Raw genomic sequence first — 23,612 nt, forward strand, 5'->3', positions numbered from 1 at the left:
TGAGCTCATGTGTAAATGCTATGTGACAGTGCTTCTGTGAAGTCATGAGTAATAACTGGCGTATCAAGCGGCTGACTGCCAGTATACAGCACTGAGCTGGGGGTGCAACTGTAAGAGGCAGGTAGTTCTACAGCGTATTGCACAGGGCGATGTGTTCAATGCCAGTCCTTCCTGCACTAGGAGTAGCTTCAGCCTAAGGTGGCAGTCGGGAATATCATGGCCAAGTGATAATGTGATTTCTCGGGAGCAGCGTCCAGGAGTTTTTACTAATTATTATGGTTGTATCTAAATTGGAGTACCGTATGTGTGTGGCAGATTGGCAGAAGTTTATTACCATGATGGATACCGCGTCTTTGATGGATTTCCGTCGCCCGCCGCCCCCCTGCACGTGCTCGGAGACACTTCACACCTGTCTTGGGTAGGTGAACACCACCTGCTGGTGTTGTAATTGTACAATGTTGTACATTGTCAGCACCTACAGTGTTGTCACTTGTACTACATTGTATTGTCAGATCACACATGCAGTTATGATACAGGATTATATGATTATGTTAAATGATTTATAGTTATTATTACACAGTGACAGATTATTGCTTCTTGAATACCTTTATTATTGTATTTTGTTGTTTAATTTAAATTTCACTCCTAGCAATATTCCAGTTTAAATAACTGAATCTTAACCAGACTAGTGACTGATGTCATGAGCACCCATTCATGCAGTTGGGAAATGATGGCATGGCTGTACCAAGTCAGCAAGGTTGACCACCAAGTCCTGTTAGTTGCCTCTTACAAATTATTGTGTTTCTGAGAACTTGTATTCTTACTTTGAATATTTTAAGATACATGTCTGCAGTTGTATATTGTAACAGCACAGTTGGTATTGTTCGGTATAATGTGATTATACAATGAAAATTTATTCAAACATATATATTGCATGGCTCAATTGGGCAATAACAGCAAACATACTAACCATAACTGACTGAATTAAAAAATTCATTATTTATATTTGAATGTGGGGTTTTCAATTTTAGAGAAGAAAAAGATTTCATGACTTTTTGTTATTCGTATTGTTAAATTAAATCTGCTTCTGTCTAATGGCATGGGTACAATGTGTGAAGGCCATTTCTGGTGTCCCCTGCTGGGATATTGCTGGAATATTGCTAAAAGCAGAATAAAACCATACTCACTCACTCTGTCTAAGGGAGCTTGACTTCATCATATAAATATTCATTGACATAAATATATTTGTGCTGGCAGCAGTATCAGGTTTTGTCTTTACTTCCTGGAATGTTTGGGGTGTCTCGGGGAAGGGCTTAAAACTTTTGCTTGTCATGCTTAAGACCCGAGTTCAATTCCCAACTTGGCTACAATGTGTGAAGTCCATTTCTAATGTCTCCTGTTGTAATGTTGCTGGAATATTGCTAAAACCGGAGTTAAAACTATACTCACTCACTCACGGAATGTTATGGATATTGTACTAATGTGGATATTTCTTTAACTTTGGTTTGTCCCATGTTCAGTTCCTTGCATTTCACCATTTGTGGTGAGAATCCCGGAACACCTATAAAATGGTATTAAACTTCACTCACTCACTCACTCACACACTCACTCACTCACTCACAGGGTATATCTATGTTGATCACTGGATTGTCTGGTCCAGACTATTATTTACAGACCGCTGTCATGTAGCTTGAAGTTTGATGTTAAGCAACAGAGAAATGAAACAGTCATGGTCACCTCCACCTAATCTCCACTAGCATTTTGCTTCACTTTTCATTTGGGACCTGTGTGTGAAGGACGTTTTTCTTCTTCTGCCGATACATTTGGCTGATCCAGGTGTCTATGATGCCATAACTTGTGATGAGTTGCTTTCCTAGTATACTAGAAACACTCAAGGCTTTCATATATAACATAGTATGACTGACATCTGTTCAGACTGCACTTGGGGCAGTGGGGTAGCCCAGTGGTAGTCACGCTGAAGACCCGGGTTCGATTCCCCACATGGGTACAATGTGTGAAGCCCATTTCTGGTGTCCCCCGTGTGATATTGCTGGAATATTGCTGAAAGCGGCGTAAAACCATGCTTGCTCACTCAAACTGCACTTGGGGCTTTCCCCAGGAAGACATCTGACACAATGCGACCCAACTCCCTCACTCACACAGTAAGTTGATGTTGATGTAGATGACATTCAAAATGACGTTACTCAACTCAGAAGGTAGAAGACAGCTAGCGAGCTTAATTACCACCCACACATTCTGACTTTGGCATGGTAGATCCCTTGGGGGGAGGAATCTGAGCTAAATGGTTCTCCAGTAAACTACACTGGATGTAAGTGGTCTCTTCAGTTCTTTCTGGAGAGCTGATTGGATTGATTGCCGTAGTTCAATATGTTGTTCATAATATCAACCCAGTAAATTAAGTGAGTTTGGTTTTACTACACAATATTACAGCAACATCACGGCGGGGGACACCAGAAATGGGCTTCACACATTGTACCCATGTGGGGAATAGAACCTGGTTCTTTGGCGTGACAAATGAACGATGTAACCAATCGAACTCGGGTCTTTGGAGTGATGAGCAAACGCTTCAACCACTAGGCTACCCAACCACCCTCAACCTAGTAGAGATACTCTGAGGCTAATGATAGCTACCCAGCAATTTATGGTTGTCAAGGCAACTAAATGGATTTGGTAATCATGCCCAATACCCTGATGGCTGATTGTTCTCATAATATTGATCACCAGATTGTATGGTGAATAATTAATTACATACAGTCAGTCTTCATAGGCTGAAATATTTGGAGTGCAACATTGAACCAGAAACAAACTTCATAATATCAACCGCTGGTACTGTCTTGTGAGGCTTTAGTCAACATTCTTAGATAAGATTTTGTGCGGCATCTGATTTTTATACTTTGTTACAATTGTCAATTCTCCATCTTGAAACCCTTAAAGCCCCACAGGCAGAACCATGTTGTACAACTCCGGATGAAGTATTGAAAGAAGCCAATGTGTGTATTTAAGATGACCAGCAGAAGCCCTTGTATCCAGGATTTGTAAGTAATGAGCTGTTGTACAGACAGTAACATTCATATCCAGCACATTGTGCTGAAGATAGAATCATGCACCGCTACTGATTGGCGGACAAGGTCAGATCAAACGCCAATATTATATGTATATATGAATAAGCTACAGAGCCCTTTGGCATTTTGCTGTGTCAACTCTTGCATCAAAGACCCTTTGTCAGTTGGACATAAATTGCTATATTCAATATTTATGGATGGAATAATATATTTGTTGGCTGGAAGCTAAGACAAATTATCCACTGTTTTTATCAGTTTGACAGAAGCAGGCGTGGTGTGAAAATAGCTGCAATGGAATGCATGGTCTTTATGCTTTGAAATAGCCTAGTGTGAGGATTTAATGCTGTTAAATGATACATACTGGGATACAAGGAGACATGTATCTTATTGTAATAAGGTCATCTTGATGACAAGCAGATTTGAACATGGTCAAAAATATATGTAACTACCCTTTGTATTTAGCCTTTGATTAAAGAGCAGTTTGAGAAAGTTGTGTAACCTGTACTATATATATATATATATATATATTTATATCACTAACTGAAGAGCTTATCTAGTAGGGTTTAACTTGCGTGTATGTATTTCCATGGAAACGGGCACTGACATGAGAAAAGGAAGTTGATGACCAAGTCATTATCCATCGTATCCATCACAGCTTTAAATGTCACCAAACTCGTCAACTTGTGTAATTACTGTCAGCTTGTTATGATTGACTCCGCTTGTTTCAACGTAAAGGTTTGCAGGGCTCGATATTTACTCTGGCTTATTGTCTGTGTCAGGTAAAGTTCTCAGATCGGGAAAGTTGGATCATTAGTGGAACTTATGATACAGTGATGTGTGCGTTATTGTAAACTAAGGACAATGTTTTATACGAAAATATGAGTAAAGTTGTCATTTCAAACAAAGGCATTTTTTCAAAAATGACATCAGTTTATGCATTATTAGGTTTTTTTAGATGCTTCGCTAAAAGATCAAGGGCGCTGACAGTACTTTATCAGGCAATGAAGTACACTTTTTGCATTGCGTCACACTGTATTGACGTCACAACGCCATTCTAGTCTGTCCCCTCATAATCAAAGGTACCCATGGTAACCGATGTCATTATGCATGTCAGTTGTCATTGCCAAGTACAGTTTCCTACAGTACAACAAACTCCGTAACACCCCGTTTCTTGGTTTACAGTTACGTCACTCGGCTAACATCACTGATGGAAACATTATGTTTAATTTTTTCGACAGTACGAATGTCTTATCTCGGCTCACAATTAAACATCGACACAGCCATGTTTGCCAACTAAGCCTTAATCCGCCATCTCTCAATACAACCGTGGGATGTCGGGTGACTAGTCAGCTTCATCTGGATGTTGTGATCTAAACTTATATTAGAAGTAAATATGCAACGTTCATATTGCCCCATATGGTTTACGATAATCTCAGATTAAATTAAAAATATTAAGTGAGTTTAGTTTTACCCCACACTCAGCAATATTCCAGCTATATGGAGGCGGTCTGTAAATAATCGAGTCGATTAGTCTGAATCCAGTGATCAACAGCATAAGCATCAATCTACGCAATTGGGATACGATAACATGTGTCAACCAAGACAGCGAGTCTGACCACCCGATCCCGTTACTTGCCTCTTACGACAAGCATGGGTTACTGAAGATCAATTCTAACCTTCACAGGTAAAAAATAATTTAGAGAAGATATATAATCTGAATGTACAGCGACTTCAAACTGTTCAGCATTTGTTTTCTGCGTAATGTACGTCTAAATTTAGAGGGACAGAACGTCAGTAGAACTGCATGTCAATTAGCCTTGTACCAGTATTGTTAATCTAAGTCACCGACACTGTTGTTTTGCTATTTGTTTTCTGCCTTAGATTAATCGTCAGTTTAACTTAAACTATAACTTTATATTTGGCATCTTAGAAAAGAGTCATTGTACTCTAACTACACTTCGAGGCAAAAGTGTACTTTATTACACTATACATGGGGTTAGAGTGAACAGTATTTCTTGAATAGATTTAACACAAACATGCTCATAGTATTGTTATTTTATAGATTGAAAAAAAAAAGGTTTTAACAACCCGAGTATCATAGGTTTTGACCTTTCTTTTAGAACTTGCAGGTTTCTTATGTAAAGGTTAAGAAAAGTTGGCCATGTTGTGGTTTTAAGGCCAGCCTGAATGGTCAATGGGCCAAGAGCACTGCATACATGACCATCTTGTCGTTTTGAGGACACTCCCGAACTGACAGATCTTCCTGGTCAGTAAGCGAAGAACACTGTCTAGACCTGGACCAACCTAGACTTGATCCAAGACATGATCCAAGCCAACCTGTGACAGTCGCTGTCGATTAAACACTGTATTAGTTTGGTATTCTTGTCTATAGAATTCTTGCTTTCTTAAGATCAGAAGTGACATAGTTTAATGTGTGGGTAAATGTACTTATGGGAAAAAGTGATGCAACATCCAGTTCTTTCATATTGTATCGGGGCGGTTTGGTAGTCTAGTGGTTACAGCGTTCTCTTGTCACACTGAAGACCCAGGTTCGATTCCCAACGTGAGTACAATGTGTGTAGCCCATTTCTGGTGTCCCAGGCCTGGATATTGCTGGAATATTGCTAAAAGCGACATAACACTATACTCACTCACTCATATTGTACCTTACCCACTCACATTTTCACTTGACACATGTTTCTGCTTGGCCATTTTGTATCACATATTTTTTTTCTGATATTTATGATTTGTGACTTCACCAGCAGCTTGTTTGTCAACAAGTACTGTCTCACTCCCAGTGACGAAATGTTCAGAAACAAGGTAGAAAAATTACAAAAAGTTTAGAAGCAATCGGTCAGACTTTCACTTCATACACTTCATATTTAATATTGGTATAAAACAACCCTAACCATATCAAGTTGTAGATACCACATTATATCAGCTCTAATATTTGTTTGGGATTGGGTGTTCAGACTTGCTGACTTGGTTGATGCATGTCATCAGTTCCCAATTGCGCAGATCGATGCTCATGCTGTTGATCACTGGATTGTCTGTTCCAGACTTGATTATTTACAGACTGCTGCCATATAGCTGAAATATTGCTGAGTGCGGTGTAAAACTGAACTCACTCACTCACCTACTCACTCACTCTAATATTCGTTTGTATTTTATTAATTTGTTTCACAGAGTAGCTATTGGTGGTTGTCCGATTAATTGAAATAATCAAAGATTGGTTGCAGTGACTAAACGACCAAGCAATCGATCATGTTTTCTCATAATCGAAGACAAACAATTCTGGAACACTTTTTGCATTAACAATATTTTTCACAAGGTTGGTTTTGTCAGTTACATTTCATAAGCACTAAAAGCTCGTTCCAAGTCATGGTTGAATTTATGTTAAAGACTTCAGGAAATTTATGTTCCTAACATACTAGTCATCCTTTCAAGATGTGAAATTTGCTTAAAAAACCCCCCAAAGAACTACATGTTTTTTCTTTATGTTTTTGTGCATTAACAAAATAACCAGGAAAAATTCATAAATGACGCTAACCAATTTTTTTCGATGATTGATCGGTTGTAATGAAGCATTCATCAATTATGAAATTTGAACCAATTCCCAACACTAGTAGCTATAGCCGTCTGGAAGACTCAGTCGTCCCAAACTACTTTTGAGTAGTATATGCCGACAGTTCAACACAATCAATGTTTATCAGTGTCTGTGACGGAATGGCCAACAGTCTTCTATACCTTTAATTCATGAAATGATTTAGCATTTCAATGGCAGTGAATTGCTCATCACGACAGCATCTGTTGTGGATCCATTAGTGAACACAGCAGATCTAAATATTGATGGTTTATTACAAATGTTATGATTGAAGAACAAACAAACGAGAATGTTATTCTGCTCATCTCCGGGACGGTTAGATTATGTGTGTTTGTCCTCATCATGGGCCAATCAGTGGCCTCGCTGATGATATGTGCTGCTCGTATGTCCATTTGGTGTTGCTAGGAGTCACGTAATTGTACCATGCTCTTGCTGAATAATTCCTAACGACATTGAATTAATGGAATATTTTTTGGCAGATGCTCCAGATCTATAATTATGCCAATCAGCATTAATGTTTAGCTTTTTCTGCTGAGGTTTGATTATTGGTTTCAAATTTATCTCGTGATGTCATTAGAGATGGATGGTGACAGTGCATCAGATGCTTGTTGGGTCTCGGGATATATAGTTGGGTCTCGGGGCAGATCATGGGGTCTGAGGACAGATAAGGATCCCATTTTGGGATCCCATTCAAATTTATTATCCCGGATGCCTGACCAAATGTATTCGGACCCTTTTTAACCAACCCTGCACAAGAACTGAGAACAAATTGTCCGAAAAGGTTGTTTAAGCAGTGCCCTGGCAGAGCTAATTTGATCAGACACTGAAGTTTAAACTAAAACATATGAAAGTCAGGAGGAATATGTGCTTAAGTCAGTAGGAAATTGGAACATTAGTCAGGGCTTCAGATAAGGGTCGTATCGGTGTATGAATGGATAAAAAATATACACAATATGGTACAAACTAATTTAGAAAACGTAGGAGATATGCATCACATCAGTGGTGTGTGGTCTTAGAACCATTTACAGATGTATTTATCTAAAACATATCAATCTGATTTCAAGCAGTGTCCTGTATTTGAAGTTGCGTGATAGCGATACATTTGGGTTTCCCTTGTCGTGTTTTGGGAATCCCGGTTGCTAAGGAAACCACGAACCCCAGGGAATCTTCTCAGTTAAATTTGATTGGTCAAAATTACTCGTGTATGTAAACATGGTGGCACAGAAACAAATTACAAGTTTCTTTCAGAAACAAGACTGTGCCTCGACGAATTTTAAACAGTCAAGTAATCAAATTGCTGTACGAATAATGAACAAACTGCTACTAGTATCACTTGTTCGTCTAGTCGTAGTCACACTCCAGTAAATTCCATTCAGTATTCTAAATGTGCTCTTAAGTTTTTCTAGCACTCCTATATTGAAAAAATAAGGAGTACGTATTCCTGATGTTGAAAAATTATATGGGGCCCTGTTAGTGACTTGTGGTATAATTGTTATTGCCATTAGACAGTCTATTACGTGACTAACCATGGGTCTGGTAGTCCTGTGGGGAACTCTTCAGTTTCCTTCCTGTTATGCGTCAACTGTCTCACTCACTCACTCACTCACTCACTCACCCACCCAGTCACTACTTGTTGGTCCCTGCCTGGCGCTAGGCATTAATGGGTACAAGGACTGGTCGGCTCGGAGTCAGTATAATGTGTCTGAGTGGGGTATTCATGCTTCACTGCGGCATGGTATCTCAGTGGGCTAGCACTATAAAACCAGCTTCAGTCGGGGCTAGTACAAGCAGCCGCACATACACGTACACACGCATGCACGTCGTCATATGAGCGAAATATTCTCAAGCACGACGTAAAACCCAATTTCACCTTACCTCACCCACCCAGTCACCCGTGCTTGCTCACTCACTCACTCACTCACTCACTCACTCACTCACCCATCCAGTCTCCCTTCCTCACTCACTCATCACTCACACACTCACCCACCCAGTCACCCTCCCTCGCTCACTCACTCATTTAACCACCCAGTCACCCTCGCTCGCTCACTCACTCACTCACTGATGTTCATGTCCCCGGCCACAATGTTTCCTGTTAATTGGTGCTTGCTGTCTTCTATGGGGCCCTAATATTGATTTAGTTCTTAATTTATTGATGGTCTCAGGAAGTGTTAAACAGGCCTTAGATAATCGTCACAAAGTTATTGAACCTGAACCTTTTTGTATTTAATCCTTTCAATCAGTAGTTAAGAATATTCCATTTTGTTTTTCAATTTGCAGGCTTATTGATCAAGTTTTGAGCTAGTTGACTTGTCCCATTCTGGTTTTTTGTTCTTTTATTCTTATTTTATGGAATCTGAAATTTTATTTTGACAAACTGGGTCACCATTGATAACTTCAGGTGGAAAGAAGCAAGTGAAATGTTATTGAAATGTCCAGGATTTGGAGTCTTGGGAATTGATTCTGACCATTGTTTACCATGACCATTTTAAAGTGTACAGCTCCGTAATCAGTGTATGCTTGAAGGCAGCATTAATATTACCCAGTTCAGTGGATCTGTGTGCAGGATTTTCATTCTCATCTCCCTGGGGAGTATACAACTGTCTGTGAAGCTCAAAATGGTTTACATTGATGTTACCTTCTCATTCTCTTGGGTACCCATTCACAGCTGGCTTTCCTGGGACACAAACAAAGCTACTTGTACTTCAGGGAGAAGACTGAAGCCCAGGGAACGCTCTGATGCCATGCTGTGGACGTGGTCATCCATTCAATCACTTTACGTGATAAGCGTGGTTCTTCTTTATCTGATTTATCTCTGTATGCATCTACATTGTTAGACTTTTTAGATTTAATTACTTTGACCAGTTTACTTACTTATGTTCTTATGTTATGACTCCAGGTGGTTCTGTTCTGACACTTAAGCTGTGCATCTACAGATGGCACAGTGGTTTAGGTTACAGCCATGGAGAGTTCATCTGGGTCTGCTTGTTGTCCATAAGCCAAATACTCTTGTTAATCTTGTGGGGCTACCAGTTAGACTTGATTCTCAGTAACCAGTGCTGTTTGTAAAAGATGTCTTACTGAACCAGGGGAATTGAGGCGTAAACATTCCCTCTGGATTATGGTTGCCTTATTCTGTGGTTTCCACAGACACATACAGAATGAAGTGAAAATTTTAACACTAAGTCATAGCTATCCCTTTGTGGTATGCCCTTCCAACTGACAGAGTTACCTCCCCTGACCTAGATGTCACTGTATAGTAGTTTGAAAATCCTCACAAATTTTCTGTATGGTATACACTGTACACGTATAGAGTGGAGTGAGAAATTGACTTTATCAGCTTGTTTTCTACACTGATCCATCCCTATATAGGTTAGTGTTGTCGACATTAGTCCTTTGGACATCGTATTTTATATTATTTTTACGCTTGTACTTGATATATATTTTCCTCCCTTTTTCTTTTGTCTAACTTTAAGCTATGGCTAAGAATAAGTGCGTAATAATGTCAGAAGTTCATGTCGGATTTAGACCCCCATTCTCTGCATTTCTTGTTTTACTGGTAATCATTGTACCCTGCAAGATCGCTGCCTTCTGTGTTCAGAGTTATCAGAGGTTGAGTGGTTAAGTATGGATTCTGCAAGATCTCAGACTAAGAAACGTAAATGCTCCCCGCCGTCGGAGGCTAGCAAAAGTAAAAATCCGCTTCGATCCCCCGCCATCTTCACAGAGATCTGAATCAAAATCCAAATCTAGATCTAGATCTAAATCGATGCATCCCATTTGGACATTTCTGCTATCTCGGATTTATTTGCATCGTTTAAATCAGAGTTGCAAGCCTCAGTTAGTCAGTCCATGTATGATATGGAAATGAGAAATGAGACCAAGATGAATTCATTACAAAATCTGTTTCATGATGGCATTATGTACGGCAAGACGACCGGTGGTCGCACTGACTGGGTTGACGATGGCAAGAGCCGGGGGCAAGAGTCAGTTTCTGTGAAACTCGGGGGTGCTCTACCTGGGAAAGCCGGGTATCACCTTACGAATCGATCAGAAGGCCGCTCCCCACAGGGGAGAAGCCACGGGCTTCATGTGACAGGGACGGGTCAACCTGGCTGACCCCAGGCAGGCTTTAATTGCGCCCAGGCAAAACAAGCCGTGTCCCTTGTCCCTGGGAGAAAGGCGGTCACGCTTGATCCCAGTCACTCAAAGCCTGCTACCTTATCCCACGCGGGGAATGTGCTGCAGTCATATCCTAGCGGGACTGACTCCATGCCCTCGGCTTGCGTCTCCCACCTTGGGTTTAATCAACGAGCCACGGCTGCCACGGGGGTTAGCGGTATCCAGGACCAGCAGTCCAGTAGCCACGTGCCAAGCGGGATTTCCACGGGAGCCATGGATAATTTTGACATTGATAAGCCACCGCTTTTACCGCTTGTACCGACCTCTCGGATTCTGAAGCTACTTCTATTTATCCTCTCTCAACCAGAATTCGCTATGAAGGAGGGATTATTGACAGTCCAGCCTATGGATACTTCGGCCGAAGATTTTGTTCCTGGATGGTCTCTTAGGGAAAAGGTTGAATTAATCCATGGACTTTATCCAAGCACGGTCCCGCCACAGCCTGAGGAGCCGGAACGGAGTTACCAGTGGAGCTGGGATCGCCAGGATGTCTGCCGCCGAAAGGGTTCCCAAGCTATCTCTTCCTCATTCATCGGCACTTAAGTCGGCGTTGATTCTTACAATTTGAACCTCTCAAAGGCTTAATTTCACTTAATGCATTACCCAAGATTATTCAAAAGCCAGTGTATGCTATTCACAATAGACTGATTCCACTTTATGCTCCGCATATGGACAAGGATTTCGCACAGCTACAGGATGCTAGAGCTGCCAGGGATTTTCCATTTTCCTGTTCATCCAAGGATCTCAAGGACATGGATGGGGCCGCCCGTTCATCCTTGGACATACTATCCTATACCAACTGGTTTGCTGCGGGAGTCCGGGCATTATTACCACCATTATTCCAAGATTACGAGGGAGTAAAGAAGGACACATTAGTATCCATGTCAGCCGAAGAAGTAGCCATGGCGCACTCATTCCTAGATGTGGTATATCAATCTATAGCCGACGCAACTCACAATCAGCTGTGTACACTTGGACGTTTAACAGCCATGGAGAGACTTCACAAGTTAGATTCAATTAGAAGTCTACCAGAGACAGCTAAAGATGTTTTATTTCAACAGCCCTTGGACTCAGAATCTCTTTTTCATGGACAATGTGGTCAGGCTATTCAAGTTAAGGATGCCTTTACATCACGTAATCTGAATCAGAGATTGGCTTCAGCTTTACTGTCACAAAGCAGGAATAAACCTCAGTCCAGACCGAGGAGGGATGTATCTGCTACTATTTCCGCCAACCTTCTCACAGACGCCAGGAGCCACTGCAACGCTCAGCATTTGACAGGGCAGGAGACTCTAGGTCGCTGAATTTCTCCCTCGCCAGCACCATCTTCAACTCGGGCTACTCATCCTCTAGGGCAGGGGTAGAGGCACCAGGTTTTTCGTGGCACCAGAGCGGATCTAGGAAGTTTTGACTCCAATCAAATAGTCCAGTTTACTCAGCCTTACGATTTGGAAATGCCCCTCAATTTGGAAACAGACTTCGAATTTATTCTACCGGTATCCCAATCTCCCGTGAGGGGGTCGGCTAGCACAATATGTGGAGAATTGGACACAGATCACCTCGACAGCTGGATTCTATCAGTCATAGAGAAAGGTTACATGCTACCATGGGAGAGTCTACTCTCCAGTAACCTACCAGCCGGTAGGGAGACGTTTTTCCTGCAAGGGGATCGCCTAGCGCGAGCAGTAACGCCATTCAACAACTGTTAGACAAGCAGGCCATAGTGGAGATTCCACCATCAGACCAGTCATGCGGGAGTTCTACTCCCCGGTATTTCTAGTTCCCAAGAAAGACACGGAGGAGATGAGGATGATCATAGACTTGAAAGTGTTAAACAAGGAATATTTAAGGAAACCTCCCAAATTCAAGATGGAATCCCTGACCAATTTGAGAACTCTTATCCAACCAAATTCCAAATTCATCAGCATAGACCTGAAGGACGCTTTATCTTCATGTACCAATACATCCTCGGTCTCAGAAGTACCTTCGCTTTCACGGTAAACGGACGGAGATTTCAATTCCGTGTTCTACCTTTCGAATTTCTCTAGCTCCTTGGCTGTTCACGGTGATCATCAATCCCATTTTAGCGCTCCTACATCATCGCCAGATAGCTATCCACGGTTACTTGACGATTTCCTGGCACGGAATATAATTACTCAGACTCTTTTAAAACAGACCAAGTTTATACTCCACGCAGTTCACACATCTAGGCCTTGTTGTACACCCGTCAAGTCAGAACTAGTCCCCACATCAAAAATCAAGTATCTGGGAGCCATCCTAGATGCCAAAACGGCACGAATTTTACACCTCAGGATCGCTGGTACAAGATCCGACCAAGATTTTCAATCTGTTAGCAAGCAAGGCCGCATCAATTCGACATGGATGTCCCTGCTGGGATCTCTTACGTCTATCCAAGATTTCACGATGAGGGGCAGGATTCATCTTCGCGAACCGCAAATATGGATCAATGGGTTCAGGGATCTGGACTTAGAAACTATGGTATCTCCTCCCTTCATGATTCGTCAGGAATTTTTGTGGTGGACGGTGGACAGCAACGTGCTTCCAGGAGTACATTTTCGTCTTCCTCCTCCAGACGCCACTCTATATGCGGACGCTTCAAACTCGGATGGGGCCATGTCAACGAACATCAAGTTCAGGGGCTGTGGTCTCAACAGGAAAGCAATCTCCATATCAACTGTCTGGAGATGTTAGCTGGTAAAAGCTCTGTCTCATTGGTCTTGGAACCTGCATCAGAAGAACATTATGTTAGTGACAGACAACAGCACAGTAGTAGCCTATATAAACAAACAGGGCGGAACCAAATCTCATCGCCTACTACAGATTACGGCGGAACTTTTCAAAATAGCAGATTCCATGAAAAGTCATATAAAAGCTCGTCACATCCCGGAAAGGTGAATATTTTGGCAGACTCTCTCTCCAGACAGGACAGAGTGATATCAACAGAATGGACTTTGAATATGGAGGCTTTCAAACTCATCAAGGAGAAATGGGAAACACCATCCATAGATCTCTTCACACAGCAAGGAACAATCGCCTACCTACATTTGTGAGTCCTGTTCCGATCCGACAGCCTGGGCAGTGGATGCCCTGTCAATCTCATGGGAAAATCTGATAGCATATGCTTTTCCTCCGCTCAAATTGATACCGAAGTACTAGCCAAGATCGCCCAACACAACTGTGTAGTTTATCTGGTAGCTCCAGCATGGCCGACCAGAACATGGTTCACGGACCTTCTTCAATTATTGACGGACAAACCCTTACGACTGCCTTGTTGGGAAAATCTTCTCAGTCAGCCCAAGTCGGACAGATACCACAAAAATGTAAACCTACTAGCTCTTCAATGCATGGAGACTATCTATAGTTCCCTCAAGGAGCAGGGTTTCAATGAACAAGCAATTTCGCTATCTCCGAAGTCTATCAGACCTTCAACGGCAGCACTGTATGACACCAAGTGGAATGTCTTCATCCAGTGGAGAAGAGAGCAACGACTACTCAATATTCCAGTCACCATACCTATCATAGCAGATTTTCTTATATATCTCAGGATGGTTAAAAAATTAAAACACAATACTATTGAAGGCTATAGATCAGCGATTGCTTCAGTCATGGACTTACAGGGACTATCTGTAGGATCTGATCATTCTTTACACAGGATTATTAGATCTTTCCAGATCAAGGATGTGTCATCGCCATTATTTCCTAAGTGGGATCTATGTTTGGTACTACAGGCTCTACAGAAGTCTCCGTTTGAACCTATGCAAGACACTTCCTTAAAATACTTGAGTTTTAAAACTGCTTTTCTACTGGCTTTTGCTACGGCTTCAAGAGTGTCAGAACTGCACGCTATTGACTTTAAATCTATTGCATTCTCGGAAGGGTATAAGATGATGACTTGTAGGACGGTGCCTGAATTTACAGCCAAGAATCAGTCGACGCCTCATGGTTTGTTAGGACACAGAGTCTACAGAATACCAGCTCTGCCTGCCCCTGCCTCTAGATCTGACAGATCAAGACTACTTTGTCCGATCCGAGCTCTCAGATGGTATATACACCGCGACATCTAGTTTTAGACGGAATCGTCGCCATCTCTTCCTCTCCTGTAAAACAAATGTTAATAATGGACATATCTAAGAATACAATTTCTTCATGGCTCAGGAAGACAATCGCCTATGCTTACGGAGACTTGGATCAAGAATCAGTTAATGTTAGATTCTCGCCACATGAGATTAGGGCATTAGCATCAACAGTAGCTGCATGGGGTTCAGTTTCAGTTGAACGAGTGGTGGCTAGTTGTCAGTGGAAGTCGCCAAACACATTTATAAATTTTTATTTAAGAGATGTAGCCTCTTCAATGGAAGGCCTTAAGTCCCTGGGTCCGCTAGTAGCTGCACAACACCTTTCCTCCGCCTAGTACCTATTAAAAGGGGTTAGCAGGGATTGATCATGTGTCAAGCATGTTACACACCTGGATTATAATGATGATGGAGAGAAGATATCGAGACAGAAGTATTATCAGGTAGGTCACAGTTACGATTATCCCTATTATAGATACTAACCTAACTCAGGTGGTGGTTGAGTATTGAAAGGAGTAGTCTCTAATTATTACGAATTAATCTTAAGGATTGGGAGAATCAACCGAAGTGACGCCATAAACCGAAGTGACGCCATAGACCGAAGTGACGCCATAGACCTAATATTGACCGAAGTGACGCCATAAATGGGAAGTTACGCCATGAGATGACAGAATTCGGGAAGTTGTCAATTGAAATTATCAATATTAATTCATCTGAATAGTAGTATAATTCGATTGATAATTAGAGACTACTCAACATTTGGACGGAAGTCCAGTGGACAATGATCCAATATTATATTTCACCAGTGAATTATTTACTACTAAGTCATAGTTATCCTTAGAGGATTTTGATCATGGAGAATAACTCACTAGTGGTATGGTATGCTTCAGGACTATTCTTCTAGGGATAGCCCTCCATCCGTATGTGGGATTCAGGCAACCATAATCCAGAGGGAATGTTTACGCCTCAATTAGGAACAATTACATTTATTGTTAGTAATTGTTAGTAAACTTACCTCTGGATTATGGGGTATAGGTCCCGCTCTTCCTCCCTCCTTTCCTCTAGAAGATAAGTGTTTTGTAAACTGTATTCATAAAATTTGTGAGGATTTTCAAACTACTATACAGTGACATCTAGGTCAGGGGGAGGTAACTCTGTCAGTTGGAAGGGCATACCACAAGGGATAGCTATGACTTAGTGTTAAAATTTTCACTTCATTCTGTATGTGTCTGTGGAAACCACAGAATAAGGCAACCATAATCCAGAGGTAAGTTTACTAACAATTACTAACAATAAATGTAATTGTTCCTTTCTCACTAACATGAAACCGCCTCCGTGGTGTAGTGTTTAGAGCGTCTGCGTGGAGAGCGGAAGGTCGCGGGTTCGATCCCTGACAGCATCATATGACGCTAAAATATGGTACTTGTTGGTGCCTGCCTGGCTCTCGGCATTAATGGGTACAACAAGGACTGGTTGGCTGAGAGTCTGTAATGTGTCTGAGTGGGGTATTCATGCTTCACTGCGGCATGGTATCTCAGTGGGCTAGCACTATAAAACCAGCTTAAGTCTGGGCTAGTACAAGCAGCCCACTTTCACTCTCTCACTAACATGACATCACTCACTCACTAACATGACATCACTCACTCTCTCACTATCATGACATCACTCACTCTCACTAACATGACATCACTCACTCACTTTCTCACCAACATGACATCACTCACTCACTCTTTCACTCAGTGGATCAGTGTACATTTCTTCTGGTGTTCTCAGCTCCATGAGTAGATTTCTTCAAATCATCCTACTGGATACTCTTTCACTGCTATTATATATGTGCAAAATTAGACTTTCCATCGCTGGCAGCATTGTCACTGACGCATGCACGCATGCACACACTCACTCACTCAACCCCTTGCTGAACCACTCACCCACCCACTCACTCAAGAATCTGCAAGTCATGTTCCTCGTTGTCGATCCTCAGTGTAACAAAATGCTGAATGGATGAACATTATCTGTGATTGTGTTAGCGGCCAACTGGCCAACCCAGTTAAGGCTTGAATCAATCTGTATAAAGTTGGAGTCAAGTGCATGGACCATATTCTGTGATTATCTCTTCTCGGTTGCTAACGGGCAAATTGGGAGTCTGGAACGAGAGGAGAAATTGGAAAGGCATGATGGGCAGAGAGATGCAGAGAGGGATAGTGAGGGAGAGAGAGATGGTACAAGGGAAGAGTGAAAGAAGGACCTGGTTTAGAGAAAGTGAGGGTTGAATAAAGAAAGTGAAGAAGGATTTACTGTATGAGACAAAAGTAAAATAGAGAGAGAAGGAGGGATGGAGGTCTTACACATCGTCTTATGAAACATGTATTTGGCCTGTGTATAAATCTAGACTTTGAGAGAGAGAAATAGAGAGAGAGAGAAGAAAAAAAGGAAAGGAGGGATTGTGGATTTACACAGAGTGGAGAGAGAGAAGAATTTTACACATAGTTTTATGGAAGTTGATGTATTTGATCCGTGTGTCTAAATCTGGACTTGTATTTGTCAAGAACTGTATATAATATTTATTTGATCCAGATTGATTGAAATCGATTCAGGTTTCTTTGGGTTCACTGGATCTTTCGAAATAGATCATGCTGTTATTGGTTTCATAAGGTCATATATAGATGGTGATGGATTCAACTTCCATTTTCTAAGTACGTCCTTCCAGAATGTTCTTGGAGGTAAAAGTTATGGTGGGTAAGTTTAGTGGTGAAAGTGTTCATTTGTTATGCAGAAGGTAAGGTTAGAATTAAGACAGCATGAAAAATCACTCACTCACTCACTCACTCACTCACTCACTCACTCATTTACAGCATAAAATTTTCCGTTCAGATGAGAATGAGTATCCAATACTTGCAAGGGTCAAAGGAATGTGTTGATGTCATATTTCCAGGGGCAAATGTAGCTTATGTAGTGGTTAAAACATTCACTTGTCACGCCGAAGACCCAGGTTCAATTCCCCACATGGGTACAATGTGTGAAGCCCATTTCTGGTGTCCCCCCCGCCATGATGTTCCTGGAATATTGCTAAAAGTCGCATAAAACTGAACTCACTCACTCACTCACTCATTCATATTTCAAATTTCAAATTTACTTGACTTTGCAAGTGTTTGTGACTGGCTCCATGGGGCAGGACAGGATACGCCCTCATTTCACAAAGTCCTGGTGTCATGATTATTGGATTGTGATTCATGTTACACATGTTAGGGTTTGAATCATACTTGTAAATACTTTTAGCACAGGTTTCATATGAATCTGTTTTGTCACTTTGTTTTCACAAAGCAATCTTAGTATCAAAACCAAGCCTTGATACAAGGTTTCGTTATATAGTTAGAGAGCTTTAAACACAAAATGTGAGCTTCATGCTTCCACCCTTACCACAAATGCCAACCCATATGATTTTATCTTATTCATTATGAAAAAAACAACACAGAATAAGCGACTACGATAGCAGTAAAAATATACAGATTTTTAAAAATAATACATTAAATTAAATTATTAAATAGCATACGTACCATACACAATAAATTTAAATTACATTTTAGTCAGTTTCAAGCTATATGGGGATACTTGCTACTGATTTAGGTGAGTACAATGTTAATAACAAGGTTTTAGACTATATATTTACATTTTATATTCAATATGAAAATTCTTTGTAAAAGTTAATACTAATTTTCGCATCAGTTTTGGGGCTAAATTAGGGTTGGCATCTCTGCCTTACATGTCCGTAGATTTACAGTAATTATTTCCATTGGCTATTTGGGTGTTTGCCACATCATTCAAAGTGATCTTAGCGCTTCAGTTAACCAGACCATTACTATAGCGGTAGCATGGTTGAACAGGTCCCTGAGTTTGTTCGTTTGAAGCTTTCTGAATCAGACTGGGATCTAGCGAGGCAGCCTTTCAGAAGACTTAAATGTTGTTTAGGTATTCCTGTTGTGAAGGGAGGCTAACGAGGGACTGCAGGAAGACCAATTGCCAGCCTTAGCAAGCGTTCCGGTCATTCAAACACACTTTGTCTGCCTACATGATTGTGGTCCAGTGGTCCGAAGAGGGATGTCCAGAAAAGTACTGAACTAAACAGATGTGTTTGTAATACTTTGTTTACCAAGCTTTTTAAAATCAGGTCCTTTGCTATATGATATAACATCTTACCAATTCTCGGATTGGGGTGTTCACAAATGTGATACTATGCCATCAATTTAGGCCTCCATCATGATTTGCTGATATGCACAATATTTGTGCAATATGATTAAGCTGTAGTTGAAGGTACCTAAGTTACCCACTCATCTGTATTGCAAGGACACTGAGGTCATTGAGTTATTGCAAGGACACTGAGGTCATTGAGTTATTGCAAGGACACTGAGGTCATTGAGTTATTGCAAGGCCACTGAGGTCATTGAGTTATGGGTACAGTTGAATGGACAGTATATACTGACACAAAATAGTTAAGGATCATGAATATTTGACGACATCTTTTTGTTGTGTAGACTAAATGCACAACGTCATAAAATATCTAGTCCCTGAATATTTTTGTGTAGTATATATCAGTGCTTGTGCAGATATGTCTGATGCCTTCATTTTCCGAAGTAGGGTGTTCCTTCATGTATTGATATCAAGACTGTTATGGTTCAGTTCACATTGTTGCCATCTTGAATGGTGCCTTTAACGGCATTGACCAATATTATTTATGGAATTGGATATATCTGCTTTATCAGAGGTATAGGATATCGGCGCCAGGGCGGTACAAGCACCTTTCATAATGAGTGTTAAATTGTTAGGTTAAAGAGCTAAGACTTAAAGAGTTCTCTGTACCCCATTTGATGGTTGTGAGTTCTTGTATTATAGTGATAAGTGGAACATGAAGCAGAGATCAAATGGGTTGATATTTGCAGTCTTAGTTCTGGTTGGTTGGGATCGGGTGGTCAGGCTTGCTGGCTTGGTTGACACATGTCATTGGTTCCCAGTTGCGCAGATCGATGCTCATGATGTTGATCACTGGATTGTCTGGTCCAGACTTGATTATTTTCAGACCACCGCCATATAGCTGGAAAATTGCTGAGTGCGGTGTAAAACTAAACTCTCACTCACTCACTCACTCACTCCTCACTCACTCACTCACTCACTCACTCACTCATAGACTGATGACTTGGTTGAAGATGAGCTGGTGGGTTAAACACTGACTTCAACATAATTATACTATATTATCTGTCTAAGAACCTAGAGGTGTGGTGGGATATCCTTAAGGTACATAACTCAATTCCCAAAAAAGTTATCTGTAGCTCTGGGTAGCCTAGTGATTAAAGCGTTTGCTCGTCACGCCGAAGACCCAGTTCAATTCCCCAAATGGGTACAATGTTAGAAGCCCATTTCTGGTGTCCCTTGCCATGATATCGCTGGAATATTGCTAAAAGCAACTTAAAATCATACTCACTCACTCACTCTCTGACCCTGGAGAATACATTAAATATGAGTCCTATTCAGGTCTAGAATGATTTGGAAAGTAAAGATTACTTCAGCTCTTGGAACTTAAGGCTTGTTCTCAGCTTTGTTTGGATTTCTTTTGTGGATGAATATATTTTTGCATTTTTTTAATAAGATAACTTTATTTCTGTGAGTTGTATTGGCTTTATAGTGTAACAGAGATTCCATGCAGCAGATTTAACATGAATACCCAACATAGACTCCATGCAAGGCAGACCTTGTTTTTATCCACTTTTTGTGGAACGCCAGGCAGGGTAACAAAAAATACCATATTTTACTGTTTGGGAGTGAGTTCTTGTATTAAGACCATCAACCATCTGATCAACAGGCAGGTTAGCAAAACAATACACATGTTTGGAAGTAAAGTGGCCAGGGATTGAGCCAGCAGCCCTCTGATCTTCAGTCAGGGTAACAAGAAGTACCATATCTTACTGTTTTGGAGTTAAGTGGCCAGGGATAAAGCCAGCAGCCCTCTGATCTTCAGTCAGGGTAACAAAAAGTACCATATTTTACTGTTTGGGATTAAGTGGCCAGGGATTAAGCCACCAACCTACTGCTATGCAGACAAACCCTCTATACACCAGAAGTAGTTTGTTTACGAGAAAAGTGAACATCATTATTCAAACAAAAATGATCTTGACATTTATATTATCTTTCTTTATCTGATGTATCTGTTAAAGCATGGCTGATCGCTGTCATCGATTGTGCTGACATTTTGACACTCTCACAATATCTATGCACAGTCACAAAACATAAATTTAGACGTATAGATTATGCCTGTTAGCTCTGCGAATTGCATCTCTTCCAGTTTATGTGTAAGACTGAATAAGCAGGCTACAGGCAGTTAAAATGTCTTCTGGGAAAATACTGTAATGTCCAGACTCAGTTTAATGGTGCCAGTTAACTGATACACCATGCAGCAGCGTTACCATGGATACCACACTCGGATACAGTATACTAACACAGAGCAGACCAATTCTTGCTTCATCCCCACATTGTCCAGCTGAAGCCAGGGTGACAACAAGTACCATTTTGTATGTCTTCGGGCATGAGACAGCCAGTGGATCCAAACCTTGTCTTGCCGCTCTCACAGTAGATGACCCGTGAAGATCCGGGGTAGAATAGGTCTTCAGCAACCAATGTGCTTGCCAGAAAAGGCGACTATGCTTGTTGTAAGAGGCGGCTAACGGGATCATGTGGTCAGGCTCGCTGACTTGGTTGACACATGTCATTGGCTCCCAATTGCGCAGATCGATGCTCATGCTGTTGATCACTGGATTGTCTGGTCCAGACTCGACTATTTACAGACCACCGCCATATAGCTGGAATATTGCTGAGTGCGGCGTAAAACTAGACTCACTCACTCATCCCCTCAGTGTCCAGCTGAAGCCAGGGTGACAACAAGTACCATTTTGTATGTCTTTGGGCAAGAGACAGCCAGTGGATGCAAACCTTGTCTTACCGCACTCTCAGTAGATTGTAACTCTATCTGTGACAACTAAAGGTGAGGTTAGTGGGTAATGGAGTGCAGTGTGAGTGTTTTCACAGTTTAACCATTCGGTATTGCCAGGGAAGACCTGAGATTTTAAGGACAAAATAATTGTCACCCAAAATTCCTGAAGAAAATGGTTTTATTTATAGTGTTGAAAGAAAAGAGGAAATTGTGGCTACACAAATTACATTATTGCGGGGAGTTTTTTATGAAGGGAATATTTATGTTCATTGATTTGCATGTGTAGTTGGAAATATATTTTATCTCGGCACCAAGTGACAGGCGGCAATAGAATATCTAATGGTTGTTCTTAGTGTAAGTTTGTGAGGCACCAGCTTCTTCATGTACTATAGTGAACCCTGCTGGACAAAACAGAAGCAGTGTTGGCAGTATGACTGGCCAGCTGGATACCTTGATGAGATGAACTCCAGGACTTTGTGAGCTAAGGAGGGATAGTATCACTGAATTCGTTGTAGTGTATCGTCTAAGTATTACATATCTGACACAAGAACTTGTTCAGAGGTTATACTAGAAACTTCATTTACTGTTTACAAGAAAGTTCTTGGACTACCGAGTTGCTGTAACAATTTCCACAGCTCTTGCTTGTAAGGAGCATTGAGTGAGGATTAGATGGTTACAATGTCTTCTAAGTAAGCAGGAGAAATATCAGAGTGATGGACTGTTAGAAACAAACTGATGACTGGAAAATGTACAAGAAAGAGGCAAGGCCAGCTTGGATCAGAGATGGATGGATCTGTTTGATGCCAGCTGATGACTGGAAAATGTTCCGAGAAAGAGTCAAGGCTAGCTTGGATCAGACAGGAGTGGATCTGTTAGGCACCAACTAATGTTGTGAAAAAGAGGCAAGGCTAGCTTGGATCAGACAGGAGTGGATCTGTTAGGCACCAACTAATGTTGTGAGAAAGAGGCAAGGCAAGCTTGGATCAGACAGGAGTGGATCTGTTAGGCACACCAACTAATGTGAGAAAGAGGCAAGGCTAGCTTGATCAGACAGGAGCGGATCTGTTAGGCACCATCAGTTGTGAGAAAGAGGCAAGGCTAGCTTGGATCAGACAGGAGTGGATCTGTTAGGCACCAACTAATGTTGTGAGAAAGAGGCAAGGCTAGCTTGGATCAGACAGGAGTGGATCTGTTAGGCACCAACTAATGTTGTGAGAAAGAGGCAAGGCTAGCTTGGATCAGACAGGAGTGGATCTGTTAGGCACCAACTAATGTTGTGAGAAAGAGTCAAGGCTAGCTTGGATCAGACAGGAGTGGATCTGTTAGGCACCAACTAATGTTGTGAAAAAGAGGCAAGGTTTGTTTGGGGAACTGTTTGACACCACCATTACATGACCTAAAATCTTTGAATAGAAAATGCCATTGGTAGTTTGGTTCAGCGAAGTGGAGACCAACTGGTGGAAGGAAGAAGGAAGTTAGAGCAAGTTTGGTCCATTCAGAAACATTAATCCTGCTGACCCTGAATCTGGATTACCCATCGATGGAAGCTCACAAAACAAACAAGACAATATCACACCACATATTTATATTGATTCAGGATGTCAGTTTGAATTGTCAACTTCTGCGTCCGCGTTGTAGCCTGATGTAGGATTTATGAAGACATCTATATATAACAT

The 23,612-nt window shown here is 41.3% G+C and overlaps 1 protein-coding gene across 1 annotated transcript in view; it reads left to right on the forward strand.

Moving 5' to 3' along the window:
- The first annotated feature begins 270 nt into the window (after positions 1-270).
- Positions 271-23,612, forward strand: part of LOC124277313 (peripheral plasma membrane protein CASK-like) — a 400,363-nt gene continuing 377,021 nt past the window's right edge. The window contains 1 exon segment of the mRNA XM_046712965.1: positions 271-418. Within this exon segment, the coding sequence (XP_046568921.1) occupies positions 276-418 (143 nt within the window). The 5' untranslated portion in view covers positions 271-275.

Source organism: Haliotis rubra, unplaced genomic scaffold, assembly GCF_003918875.1.
Source record: "Haliotis rubra isolate DU_JTF1 unplaced genomic scaffold, ASM391887v1 Scf22, whole genome shotgun sequence".
Taxonomy (NCBI): domain Eukaryota; kingdom Metazoa; phylum Mollusca; class Gastropoda; order Lepetellida; family Haliotidae; genus Haliotis; species Haliotis rubra.